Consider the following 14,024-nt stretch of genomic DNA (forward strand, 5'->3'; position numbering starts at 1 on the left):
ATCATCAGAAATGTACTTGAATTTGTTTGGAATTTCCGAGATTGATTTGCACCACGACTTAATATCTGTCGCTATTATTAGTGCTTTTTGGCATTATTTATTAACTCATTTGTTCCTGGGTGTCTAAAACTGTGTTTATCGATTTCTACAGTAATTTTTCGTTTAATCCGCATTACTTCCGAAAGTTGCATTGTTTCTCTAGTCAAAGTACCCTGGAAAATGTATAGCAAAAACCCTAAACTGTGTGGATTTAACCATAAAATATTACGACTTGATGGATTTTTAGCAAATATGTTCATTTTTCTGCAGATACCTAAACTCTCTTTCACTTTCTAAATGAAATAATACATTATGAAATTGAAATTTGCAAGCCATTGAAACATTGAAGTTTGGAACACAGTCATTTCCACAGTCACTAACCCAAACTAACTCAACATGTTTCGAGTGTATCAACCACTCATCATCAGGTCTTCAAGCAAGCAGGAACATTCAAGCAAACACTGTGGGAACATAGACTTCCACTTCATTCTTAAAAAAACTAAAAAACTGTTATACGCAACGTTGATATTTGCGATTATTCATTATCTAGCATGACAATTGAAAATAATATTTCTCATCAATTCCAAAGGTCAAAATCTTATATATACCCGTAAGCACATGATCGAAAAGGGTACTGCGATATTCTTTGGATCAAAAGAAGACGATCTAACTTTTATTAACAAAAAATGTCTGGTTCCTCTACTATCTATGGTCAAGCTCTTCAAAAAATTTCTCTTTTTTGAAATATCGGGAGAATGGTACGATATATTTTGGTGAAACTCGCTGTGATTCTATTCTTATGTGAGACTCATATTTTAATTGAACAATCGAGTTCAGTTGTTTTGAACAAGTGGTGAATTCTTGAGTGTCGTGGTACAAAAACGACCAGAACTTTTTAGTTGTTGGATTGAATCAACTCAATTTTTTTTTGGTTGATGCACTTTGCTCTTGCTTTTGTGCTCTTTGTAAAATCTTGAAGCATTTAAAGTTTTTGGGCAATAAAATGTCTGTTTTCTTGCAAGTTGGCTTCGCAAAACCCTAATACTTTGACCATGTTCTTCATTAGAGAAGGTTATTAGAAACGAATTTGTGAGATTGATTGACAATTAATTTATGCCTCGTATCACGATTTTGCAGTTAATGTTAATTAATAAATTGTTAAGTGGCAAGCAAACATTATAATTTTTTTCGCAAAAACTATGAATGCTACAAGATTTTACAAAGAGCACAAAATTGTGAACAAAAGTGCATCAATCGAAAAAAAATGAATTGATTTCATCCTCCAGCTAAAAAGGTTCTGGTAGTTTTCGTACCACGACACTCAAGAATTTACCACTGGTTCAAAACGGATGAACTCGATTGTTTCATAAACAATGAGTCTAACATAAGAACAAATTCACAGCGAGTTTCACTAAAACACATCGTACCATTCTGCTGATATTTCAAAATAGTTAATTTTTTTTACGAACCTTGACCATGAATAGCTGAGGAGCCAGACATTTTTCGTTAATAAAAGTGAGGTCAGATCGTCTTCTTTTGATGCAAAGAATATCGCAGTATCCTTTTGATCATGTGTTTACGGGACACCCTGTACATGTATAAAAACGACCCATTCGGAAGTAGTAATAAGCAGATATCATAGGCGACTTGCGAACCGTTTGATTCAAGAATACCCTGAGAAAATAATGAACTTTTATTTTGCAAAGCTCTAAGCAAAGAGAACGATGCACCTGCAATTGATACAAGAAATGTAGCCTGTTTTGAGTTATTTTATCAGTTAATGCAAATCATAGTTACTCAGCAATTTATAACTAAGTATAATTGGAAAGTTGGTGATGAGCTGAAAGCAGTTCTAATCAGATTATAGGCCTAGTCAATCGACTACAATGGTTGTAGCAATTTTGGTGATCGGTGTGATTACTTTCCTCATTTACGTTAAATGGCGGCAAACATATTGGACAAGAAGAGGCCTTCCAACGGCCAAAACCGAATTTCTCTTTGGGGATATGCGAAAAGCAATTACAGGCGTTGAACCACTGGCAGTAAGAACGAAAAACAGGTACAACGAAATAAAAGCTCTCGGCGTCAAACATGCAGGATTTTACATGTTTTGGCGGCAAATTTATTTCCCGGTTGATCTGCAAATTATCAAAAACATCATGCAGCAGGATGCAGACTACTTTCAATCGCATGGAGGTTATTACCATTCGGATGATGTCTTATCCACGCATCTATTTACATTGGAGAATCAAAGGTGGAAGGAGTTGAGAGCGAAACTCACACCCGCTTTTACTTCGGGCAAGATAAAAATGATGTTTGAAACACTGACCGAGAAAACTGAATTGCTCATTGACGCAGTGGGAAAACTAGCCGATGAAACGGAGGGATTTGCAATTAAAAACGTTTGTGGAAATTTCACCACTGATGTTATAGCAAGTTGTGGCTTTGGAATTGAATGCGACTCCTTAAACGAACCTGACAACGCTTTTAGAAACTTCGGAAAAAAGTTGCTGGTGCCAAACCTACTCAGATTTGCTCTGACAAATATTGTCAATTGGAACTTGCTGGTCAAGTTAGGATTTACCGGCTTCGGAAGTAAAACATCGCAATTCTTCATCGATTTGGTCAAAGACACGATAAAGCACCGGGAAGACAATGAAGTGTTTAGAAAGGACTTCATGCATTTGCTGTTGCAATTGAAGAATCAGGGGATTATTTCGGATAAAACCAACGTAAACAGAACAAAGTCTGAAGCAAAAGGGATTTTGTCGGAAAATGACATAATTGGGCAATGCTTCGTATTTTTTATTGCCGGGTTCGAGACGTCTTCAAGTACCATGACTTTTACCATGCTCGAACTCGCCCAGAACCAGGACATTCAGGATAAATTGAGGAAGGAAATCAAGGAAGTCCTGGCAAAACACGATGGAAAACTTACGTATGAGGCTGCAATGGAAATGCCCTATTTGGATAAAGTCGTGAATGGTAAGTAGGAGCCGAAACTTGCGTATAATTACTTATATATACTGGGCCAATTATAGAGGCCTTACGAAAATTTCCGCCGCTGCCATTTATTCCGAGAAAATGCACTAGAAACTACCAAATTCCCGGCACCGATGTAGTTTTGGAAAAAGGCACAGGCGTGCATATTCCAGTGTGGGGTATTCACAATGATCCCGAATATTTTCCCAATCCTGACGTTTTCGATCCAGAAAGATTTTCAGAGAAAAACAAAGCCAGCAGACCGGAATATAGTTATTTACCATTCGGGGCCGGCCCAAGAATCTGCATTGGTAAGTACTGGCTGTTGTTTAGATACCTTTTGACAAGTACAGTTTGCGAGTATAGTAAAATTTTCCTAGGTTTGAGATTTGGTAAACTGCAAGCCAAAGTGGGACTAATCGCTCTACTAAACAATTTCAAATTCACCCTTAACGAGAAGACGCCAATGCCCATCCAGATAGACAGGGGGTTTATAATCACTGTGAAAGGAAACGTTTGGGTGGATGCTGTACGACTATAGTCTAGTCTATGAGGGCGAAGCCTTTGCCTCTGCAAACACGCCATGAAAGAAATTAATTATAATAAGCAAATAAATAATTGAGAATGACAAAATCAGCCAAGGCGTGTATGACCTTCATCAGGTAATACGTAGAAAAATCGTCAAAACAACCATAAGTGTGCAACTTCAATCAGGATATGGAATGATAAGCTAATATTCAGACACTTTATAGTCATTTTGAAAAATCAACAAGCTTAGATTAGAAGCTGAAAGATAAATACAAAAAGGATTATTCGAGAATTGAAACAAAGAATGGAGGATTTTAAGCCTCCTTCTTGATTCTCGATTTTAGGCGAATCGCCTGTTCAATTATCGTTCACTTGCGTGAGGCTGTCGCTCCATCGTTTCCTGGGGCGCCCCAACGTCTCTTCGTCCCAATGGGGACTTGTCACTCACAAGTCTGCGGTGGTTTATCCTGTTTATGTGCTTATTCCATTCCGTCTTCCTGTTTGCTACCAATTCATTGATGTTCTTGACATTACAGGCTGTTCTGATATCCTCGCTTCTCTCTCTATCCAGCAGTGTCTTTCCGGTGATTCTACGGAGTATTTTCATCTCAGCTGTCTCTAGGAGTCTTTTGGTTTTCGCTGTTCCTGGCCTGGTTTCTGCGGTATATGGCATCACCGGTTTCACGACGGTTTTGTAGATCCTCGATTTAGTGTCTGTTCCCATACTCTTATTGCGCCATTGTTGTTTGATCTCTCACCTCTGCCTCAATATCCCCAAAGCCGGAAAGTTCCACGCCAAGGTAGTTAAATCTCATTTTCTGCTCGATTACCCTACCGTCAAGTTCCAGTTTCCATCTTAGAGGGGTTTTTGATGTTGTTAAGCATTTTGTTTTCGTCGGTGATAGTTCCATATTTAGAGACATGCCTGGCAGGTTGAATAAGTGTAATAACCTTTGTAAGTCATCTTCACTTTCTGCAATGAGAGCGGCATCGTCAGCATAACAGACTATTTTGATTTCTGCACCCCCCATTTTGTATCCCTTTAGCCCTCGAACACTTCGAACAATTTCTTCCACTATTAAATGGATAAGGGTAGGACTTAGGGAGTCTCCCTGACGAATACCGCTACCTGCTGGCATTGGTTCTGTGAGGTCTCCTTCTATTTGCGCTCGTATTTTATTGTTTGTATATATATTCTCTATGGTTTTAATGAGATTGTGTGGGATTTGCCTGTTGTAAAGGAGATGCAGGACGTCTTTCAGCTGGACACGGTCAAATGCTCTAGTTAGATCAATAAAACATTCAAACGCTGGCTTGTTGTATTCAATCGACTTCTCGAATAATGGTCTTAATACGAACACGGCGTCTGTGCACGATCGTCCCGATCTGAATCTCTGTTGTTCGTCCGCCAACGATGTAAGATTGTTGATTTTGTTCGTAATTACTTTAGTCGTTAGTTTAGAGCAGTGCTTAAAAGGTTTATTCCTCTATAATTTGATGGTATTTTCTTGTCCCCTTTTTTTAACATTAGCACAGTACTGCTGGTTCGCCATTCATCTGGGATTTTGTGTTGATATATAATTTTCTGTATTAAAGTTGTGTTCAAATAACATTTAAACAATGGATACAGTTATTGTCCAAGTTTACGTTTCAACGCTGAATTCCTGAAACGGTGCGCCCTTGTTACCGATTCCCGGGAAGGTCCCAAATCAGCCGTGTCTGGCGGGCCACAATTGGGAATCTCAGACACCCCGCCAAGCGGTACCACTGCTCGAATTGCATGGCAAGCGTGAAAGCCTTGATGCAATTGGTGATTGTTTTCGTTTCCAAGTAGTTCACTTAACAGAATGCACTATATATCAAATGTCTACTACAAAGGGCATTGTGAAATCAGAAGGGCAACCATTGATTATTGAACAAATTATTTTACTTTCTCTATGGCAAACACACAACTGTGCTCGGCTACTCTTTTCACTATTGAAAGTTTAAGTCCTTGAAACGACCACCCAACAGAGCCGAGCACAGAGCGTGGGAAATACCCTATTTCCCTCACCCTGCACTTCTGATTTCCTCCCTACCTCAGTCGAAAAACGTGACCAGAGATCACAGTTTTTCGTTTCACCTCAAGTCGTACACATCGGGAGTGTTTCGCCACAAAGCAGTACACATCGCAGACTCTGGAAGAGAAGTGTCTCAAACCCCAAACTCGTAATTCTCCACCCTCAAATCAAATCAGTGCTCAAGTGAACTAATTGGAAACAGTTCCCCACTCAATTAGAATTACGCCACTCAGCCCATTTTAAAGAACGTACAGCCCAGGCCAATTATAAAAAGTGGCAAAATAAACGTGTCGCCCGTGCAAGTTAGGCAGGCCCATACGAAATTGGCAGATTTTATTTACTCCTGCAACTGCTCTCAACGATACCCACCAAACACTGGCACCCCACACACATTGGTCCTTCGAATAGGAGAAAATTCCCCCCTATACTCGTGTCTGGCATTCCAAATTATTTATCCAAGTGAGACGAGTACATTTTGGTCCCACGAACTGGATTTGACCAATCTCAGAAAAGTGCTACCCCCAACATTTGGTCAAATGAGCCGGATCAGGTTGATCGTTGACGGTACAACTTGATCCCCCCAACAAGTTAATTCTTCTGTCAGTCTTTGCCCACCGTATTTGAGCAATTCATTTTGTATTCCGTCTTGCCCGGTGCTTTTTCTATTTCTTAGTTTCTGTAGTGCATTTTCTACGTCGGCTGTATTGATCGTGGCATCTTCGTTAATCGTTATTTCTGCCGAGTTTGTCGTTTCATACAGATCGGTTAAATATCTGATCCACTCTTCTTTTTTTATGTGGGTTGGTTCTAGCAGTTCGCTTATTATGAATCGCCATATTTTGAAGCCCGTAGATATCACCTTCCAGGCGTTTGGAGAACATTTCCCAGTGATCGTTTTTGATTTTTCTCACTAATTCTTTAGTTTTGTTCCTAACTTGCTTATATTCATTATATGATTCTGGCGTTCGCATAGTACAATATTTTAGGCAGGCTTTTCTTTTTTCTTTGCACTGTTCCTTGACTTCTGGGCGGGACCATGGTGTCTGGTGGTTGATTACTTAGTTCACTTTTACGGTTCGTTCTCCAAGTGCTTCTCTTGCTGAATTCCTGATTTTATTCTTAATTCTTTCCCAATCTAGACTGATGTCGTTAGTATTTAAAATCGGGTTTTCTTCGATTTTTGTTGTAATCAATTTTTGTATAGGTACTTTATCGTAGGGTCCCATAGCAGCTCAATATTGAGTTTCTGTGTTGATATCACCGGTCTTGGTTGTTTTGGTATTCGTATTTTCAATTCAATTCTTCCGAGTAAAAGATGACGATCGCTTCCTATATTTGCCGAATTGAGCATTCTGATTCGAGTATTTGGGTTGGGTAAAACTGCCTATTAGTCACAATGTAATCGATTGTAGATGTATGGCTTGATGACTATGTTGCCGGTCCTAAGACCGGATAAAGGAGGAAGGTTCCAGGGTCAGGCAGCACCTGGGTAAAAGAAACCATAAGCACACAAAAACGGATTTTACGCCCATAGTGACAATTAAAAAAAACCTGCGCTGCTGTTCCTCAAGTATTTATAAAATGGACCACTTTCACATTCTGGAATGCACTGATTCGTTTCGTGCTTTCGTTTTACCTTCACTAGAGGGATTATTTCCTTTCCACGACTAAACACTTTAAGCCAATTATTATTTTCTAAACTGTCCCAGCATTAGCTAACTGTTGTCGTTTAATCAAGTGATCTGAAAGTAACTCAATAATATGACTTTTTTTGAACTGGAGCGAAAATTTACGTGGAAAATTCCATGTTTTTTACCTAAAATTATCCGAATCAAATCAAATCAAAATATGAGTTATTGCCACAGAAAAATGTAAACAATTTCTTTGGACAATGCGAATGGTAAAAACAATAAAACACAAAATCATAATTAGCAGTTCGATAATTTCGCCCTTTCACAAACTCGGAACATTGGCTGAACCAAATTGCGTTTTCGCTATATAAGTAAGAATATTCTTAAAACCCTAACGAAAAGACAATATGTAAACAAGTTATCGAGTTTCCTTTGGAACAACAAAGAACGGTGTTTGGTGTAAAATTTAATTTCATTTTAAAGCTCCAGGGAAAGGAATTATGAATTTATAAATAACAAGCCACTGGCGAAAAGTACGAGTTCTTTTCGAGTGAAAACCATTTGGATCTTGAGTTTTATTCAATGGCAATTAAACAGTCCTAAACAGGGAAACTTACCTAAACACCTGAATGGTTTCACCCATCGGGCAGTTTTGCATTTGCCCCTGGATTGCGCTCCAGGTGTAGCTCCAGCTTTACACCAGGAACCGATTTTCAAATAGTGGCTGCTTTCTACAATGTTGGTTATGTCCCTTTTGGGATATACCTGAAAAACAATTAATTTCTCTCATAGCATAGAATGTATGAGGGAGTGGAATAAACGCCCGCATAAGAAAAACAAACAACAGTTAAAGGCGTGGGCAGAAGAAAAGGGCCGACCTGGATAACCGCAATTTTATTCGCTAGTAATTCAAACATGTCCACTAACTGATCGAGGGATGATGCTTTTGTTGGCTCTATCGGGGCTTCTTCTTCAACGCTGATTTTTCAAGTCAACGAGTTTTTTGCGTTATTTTCACCGCGAATTATTCACTAGTTTTTCGTAGCCTTAAATTGAATTTTGTCTATTATCTGATAAATTTTACTCTATAATATTCCAAATTTTCAAATCCAATTACAACCTAATTGCTTCTCTAGTATAGCGGCAAACTTTTATGTGCCCTAACGATAAAGACATTCAATTTACGGAAAACTGAAGTTTCCGTTGCAACAACCACTCAAGAGTTGACTTTCCAAGTGCCGCAAAAAATCCGTTTTCATTAGCTGAACAATACGGGAAATTTTCGGTTCGGATTTGTTCGGCTTGGCAAGAAATGAGCGGAGCCAGGAAATAAATGGTGTTAGAGCTTGAAATACAGTCGACATAAATTAATTCGACGGTGAATTACGTAGAGAACTCCTAATTTCATTTCCATTATTGCGACATACATCAAACAGAGCGAGTGCGAAAAGCGTATTGTATAAATTAGAACAAGGGATTTATTACTACTGAAAACTGCAAGTGGTGAGTAACCGCACGCCATTCCATTGCGCAGTGGAATTTTTATCGGATTAATTTAACAACGGAAACAAAGCCCTTGTACTGTATAAACTCATGGAAACCAGAACTAAACCCTCTGGTGCGCTCAGTTTGTATTTTTCGAGACAATTTCCCGCATAATCGGTTAAACAATTTTCCTTTCGCTTAAAGGCCCGATCCGCAGCCTTAATGCCCTCGGAAATATTTCACGAAAGAAATACGAGATATATAAAAAGGAAAAAAAAAACGATGCCCAGATGCGGTTTTCTTCGGTAAACTGGATGTGATTGATGAGTCGCTTAGGAACAGTTCGGTAGAAAAATTGTTGCGAACCATCGAGGAAATATATGTCGAGATGTGCGCAAAAACCCTATTCGAAGAATATTGTTTTCGGATTAATGTTGAAAAGTGGTTTTTGCAATGCTGATCAGTTCACAGCTTAATGCGAAAGTTTAATACAAAACGTGCAAAATCGGGCTTGCCCGTAATTGTTTTTTTAAACTTCGTATGAACTTATTTTTTACTTGGGGAGCTTAGTGATTTCTGAACTTGTTTGGTTTTACCATTAAAAGCTCGCTTAGTGTGTGGATATTATTGCAACGAGTTGTTAAAGTATCTAGAAGCAGTGTTTTGCAAAAAAGTCAGTTCTCTTTAAAAAACATTGTTACGATAGAAACTTCCACCTGTAATTGGCATGTAAAAAAGCATCCACCTGTAATTGGTGTAGAGTATTTAAGCACAGCCAACTTGAAACTTTGCTGTTGTTAAAACCAATTATCCACGTTCTTGTGAGTTTTGCGACACTTTACAAACTTCATTTTATCTATTTATTGCATTATCGGGCTTACAACGCCCAATATCCGCCCCCAATGGGATTTAGCAACATCGCAAAATATATGGCAAAAGTTTGAACTTCCATGGTTCATCAACTTATTTAAATTCCATTATCTTATCCGATTTCCGTGCATTTCAAAAACTTCGAAGCGCGGCGTTTTCGAGCGCGAATAACTTGGATGGCAGCTAGAAGCAGAAGTTGGCAATAAAACTTTATTTACCTAGCGAGTAAAAATGAGGTTGCCAGTCGGATAGTATCCTTGGCGAAGATTCAATAGGGACAATCACCGAGTTAACTGACTTCTCTTAAACAAATAAGAAGTTTGAAAGTGCTCTGGAGCGGAAGCCTTTAAACTCATTAAAGTTAGTCGACTTACCATTTTGCAGTAATTCAAGATGTCCATCTTGTCCTTGAGGCAGGAGGCCTTCGATCGAAGATCGGAGGCCCATTCACCTTGCTCAGTCATATATTTAGGCTGGTAAGCTTCCTGCCCCCTATTGCTGACATCGCACAAAATGGCTACTTGGGGCTCAAAGTGAGACACTGAACCAGTTGAGCTCAAATTGGGGTCGATACCCTGAAACCAAAAGAAAAAAAATAAATTTCCAGCTCGGCAAATACCTCAACTGAGAACAATTCCCTCTTAAATACTCCAGCTCTCAATTAGTCCGAGCTATTTCTTAATGCATTGTCTTATACGCAAACTTCATCATTTGTATCTAACTGAAACCCAAATTTATTTTGTGCTTCGTTAAACAGCGGCCCATTATTTCAGTTCCTTCAGTTTGGGCCAGTTTGCAGTTTTAATACCTTTACCCGACAGTTTCCACGCCTTCCGCCTAATTACTGGTTTCAGAGCGAGTTAATTAACACTTTTGGCGAGAGTCGTATCGGGGCTATTTCGTGAAAATCCTCTTTCATTTCCCCTTTGATTACTGGGCAGCAAGTTCTGGAAAAGCACCAAAAAGCAGTTTCATTTACACTTCAGAATTGATACATTTCCGCGGGTTTAAACTTCCTGAAAAATAAACGGTTGAAAATTAGTTTTTGTTATTCAAAATACGTGATCGATTGTAAGAATATTCTGGGGCTTAGAAATTTTCGAGTTTTTAACAGGAATATTAACAAGTCTGCTGACTTTTTATGTTTACAATTTTACGTTTTTTGTCCTTTCGGTTGAACAAATTATTTGAGGACAAAATTGTTGCGTCTTTCCTGTTAGTCTGAATATTTTAATAGTCTACCTTTCCTCTTTAACTGGCTTTATTCTACTATTTTGTTTCAACCAGTCGATTGCCATCTAACTACTTTTGGCAATTGAAACAATTTGGTTTTTTCTTATTCCTCCACATGAATAAAAGACAATTCTTTCTTACACAGGAACCTATTCTGCTTGTAGGTCTTCTGACCAATTAAGAATTGTTTTAACATTAATAGAATTTAAAATACAGATACGTTTCTCAACATAATTCACGAAAAATTTATACTTTGTAAACAAGATTGTAGTTAAATTTTGAGATTTTTTTGTTGTTTAGTTTTAAAAAAAAAACAGTAAAGTTCATGTTTTTAAAAATGAAAATACAAAAACTTCAACTTCTAAATCAATTCATGGCTTTTCCTAAGCGTTTTAGTTAAGTTCGTTTCATTTCTTAAAACATTAACTCTGTTATTTCTAGCTTAGTTTAGAAATTTCATAGCAATTTTTGTTTTACTTTTTCTTACGTTCTACAAACTCCCTTTGATCTTCACATGTCACGATTTTTCTGGAGAACATTTTTTTACGGTATGATTGTGTATCTTTTGCCGCTTTGTTTGTCAATAGGCGCTTTAAACAGCTACTAAAAGCATACAATATCCGCTTACAATTGTAGCATTTTCAACTATAATTTACTATACTTACCTGTCGGTTATTTAGCCATTATTGCTTGATCTTTAATACGGTTTTAACATTTGCTTTACTACTTTTACTACTACCAAATTTTTGTTATTTTTTACACAGTCCAAGCAGTAGTTTATTTTTACTCTTTTGCAGAAAATCTTGCCTGATTCTGTTCTTGAACAGCTCAGGAATTTTGGGTTAAAAAATCGTGACAAATATGAAAGGTGATTTAAAGTTTAAAATTATTTGTGTATGATGCTCGCTCGCAATTCAACAATATTTCTATAATAAAATAACTAACAAAAATCGAGGAACAAGAAAATATATAAGTCGCTAAATGTGTTTCGGAAAAACTTGTGATATGTTTTTCGCAAAGAAAGCAGTGTACCACTTAAGCCTTTAAAAATATAATTTATTTTGCAATAATTTTTTTCCAGATCAGCAATAATCTTGTGTTTGGTGAATATAATAGCGAGAGCACTAACGAGAAGAAAATATCGCATTAATAAACACTGTAATTTTGTTTACTGTTTTGTTTAACGGACTTAATAAATAAATTGGGCAGCATTTAATAATGGGTCGGCTCAAACGTGAAGCTCAATCTGGATTAGAGGAATCATGAAAAACCTCCAACCAGTATTCAAAAAATGYATCATTTAAATCCGCATGAAACTGCATTGCAATGGCGCAAATATTTTGCTCTTGAAGTGGGTAAAAACCTCCATATTTGCGCATTAGAATTTGAAATACTCTGGCAGGCACATTGAGGTTTGAAACTGAATGAAAATTGGTCAGACTCATCAACTGGCACGTTAACATTCAATTTTAATTCGCTTTTCAAAGCGAAACGTCCCATTAAGCTTCGCCATGATGTCGCAAAATCAGTTGTTATTTGGATGACAAAATTAATTAATTTTCGCCTGTTTCGTAACGCATGCTGATTCCAAAGCTCGACATTGAGTTTCAGATCGTATCTAAATATTTAAAGCCAGCAGCCGAATGTAAAAGATCACGGGGTGAGGTTCTCATTCCCCATGATTACTTAAGCGTATTGCTGCTCTATTGGTTTTCAGCTCCACATGTGTAATCCAATGGGAATATTGGAAAATACATATTGGTTTAAGTGGAAATATCCTCTTGACATTATTAACTATTTAAGCACTTTAAAGCGCTTTTGTAGCTGCGTTTGACTGCTTGAGAAAATATTTAATGTTCGCGTTAAGTCTTAATTTAAGAAGGGATAATCTTGGGGGTTGGAGAGTAAAGAGAAAGTATAAAAAAAGTACATTGTGTCGCTATTTTTTGTAGATATTAGCAGGAAAAATGACAAATTTTTACAACATCCTCGTTAGCCTGGGTTCCCTAATATTCACCATTCGACAGCAGCTCGAACAATGAAGGACTAGTATTCAAATCTGCTCACAATTATGTACTAAAAGTGTTTCTTTCCCTAAGAAATACATTGGAGTAATTCATTGAACTTGTTTAAAATTGCCGATTAGCTTCATAATTTATATTCATACGATAGCCATTGATTTATAGTCCCTATGTCTAGTCGAGTCTTTCTGCTTTCGATTTTCATTAATTTGCTGATGTTCTGCTTAAAACACTCATTGATCATTCAGCTTAAAAAGCCGCTATAAATGCTTAACGCGAAATTAATTAACATCAACTCAAGAATGATTGACGATCTTTCTTTCAGCATAAAGCGGCCATCTTACGGGGTCGTTCACATCGCGATTCCAAGAAAGAGCGAATACATTCTTGCGTTTCAATCAGCTCCCAAATCCATCACCGCGTAATCGCATCAAACCGGTCAATCTCCCGATTGCCAGCATTCCCTCTAAGTTAATGAAAGCTTTAACGCTAGCAATCAAACTCGAAATTAAACAGGTTTTGGACCTTATACTAATATCTGCAAAGCGTCAATTAAACCCTCCTAAAAGCTGGTAATTATGCGAATGGGCGTGTTCAGCGACGGCGAAGAGATATTAAAACTGCAAATGGGGGCCTGACCCCTGAAGAAATAAGGGTAATGAGTTCAGACCCGACAAAAGGCCAAAGTGGTTTGGTTTCAAGCCGTTGTGATGTGAGCAACTGACTGGAAATCTACTAATAAAAACGTTTTTCGGATGAATTTCAATGTGAAAACTGTGTCATTTTCATTTATCGCTTGTCCAAAATTGATGCATGCGGACAAACATGAAATTACGAAGGAAAACAATCACAGCGAGGTCCGGTTTTGATGCATGCCCTGAAAGTTCCAGTTAGAGTTCCTCTGTGAGAAAAACTCAAAACTTATTGTAGATAAGTTCTATATTGTTGAGGCGGATTCATTTTTTTACAAACTTCTTTTTGGGTATTTCGCTTCAAAAATTTTTGTCTTTAAAAAAGACAGCATTTCCTCACGTCTTTTATTACAGATTGATAAATAGTGCTCCTTTTTCGCAATAAAAACTAATTATTTATCAAAAAGTAATCAAGAACTATCACCTAGAGGGTATCCTGCGACACACTTAGGCTCAAGCTGTAAGAGAAAATTCCAATTAGTA

The 14,024-nt window shown here is 37.6% G+C and overlaps 2 protein-coding genes across 4 annotated transcripts in view; one reads left to right on the plus strand and one right to left on the minus strand.

Annotated features, from left to right (window-relative positions):
• LOC109533359 (amyloid-beta-like protein) overlaps nucleotides 1-14,024 on the minus strand; it is an 83,569-nt gene that overhangs the window by 25,426 nt on the left and 44,119 nt on the right. For all 3 annotated transcript variants that reach the window (XM_048665609.1, XM_048665604.1, XM_048665602.1), the window contains exons 2-3: nucleotides 9,970-10,170; nucleotides 7,858-8,005 (exon numbers count right to left, since the gene is read on the minus strand). In XM_048665609.1, the coding sequence (XP_048521566.1) occupies nucleotides 7,858-8,005; nucleotides 9,970-10,170 (349 nt within the window). The remainder of the gene's footprint in view (nucleotides 1-7,857; nucleotides 8,006-9,969; nucleotides 10,171-14,024) is intronic.
• LOC109539904 (probable cytochrome P450 6a13) lies at nucleotides 1,888-3,654 on the plus strand. Its single transcript, XM_019907983.2, has 3 exons — nucleotides 1,888-3,024; nucleotides 3,081-3,332; nucleotides 3,402-3,654. The coding sequence occupies exons 1-3, from the start codon at nucleotides 1,926-1,928 to the stop codon at nucleotides 3,560-3,562; spliced, it is 1,512 nt and encodes a 503-aa protein (XP_019763542.2). The 5' UTR covers nucleotides 1,888-1,925; the 3' UTR covers nucleotides 3,563-3,654.

Source organism: Dendroctonus ponderosae, unplaced genomic scaffold (genome assembly GCF_020466585.1).
Source record: "Dendroctonus ponderosae isolate FM_Combo_2020 unplaced genomic scaffold, Dpon_F_20191213v2 Dpon_F_20191213_1, whole genome shotgun sequence".
Classification (NCBI taxonomy): Eukaryota; Metazoa; Arthropoda; class Insecta; order Coleoptera; family Curculionidae; genus Dendroctonus; species Dendroctonus ponderosae.

Bases quoted from the DNA above. Each gene is read 5' to 3' on its own strand.
- LOC109539904 (XM_019907983.2), top strand. From the start codon at position 1,926: ATGGTTGTAGCAATTTTGGTGATCGGTGTGATTACTTTCCTCATTTAC. The intron at 3,025-3,080 runs GTAAGTAGGAGC...GGCCAATTATAG, and splicing joins TTTGGATAAAGTCGTGAATG to AGGCCTTACGAAAATTTCCG. The intron at 3,333-3,401 runs GTAAGTACTGGC...AAATTTTCCTAG, and splicing joins CGGCCCAAGAATCTGCATTG to GTTTGAGATTTGGTAAACTG.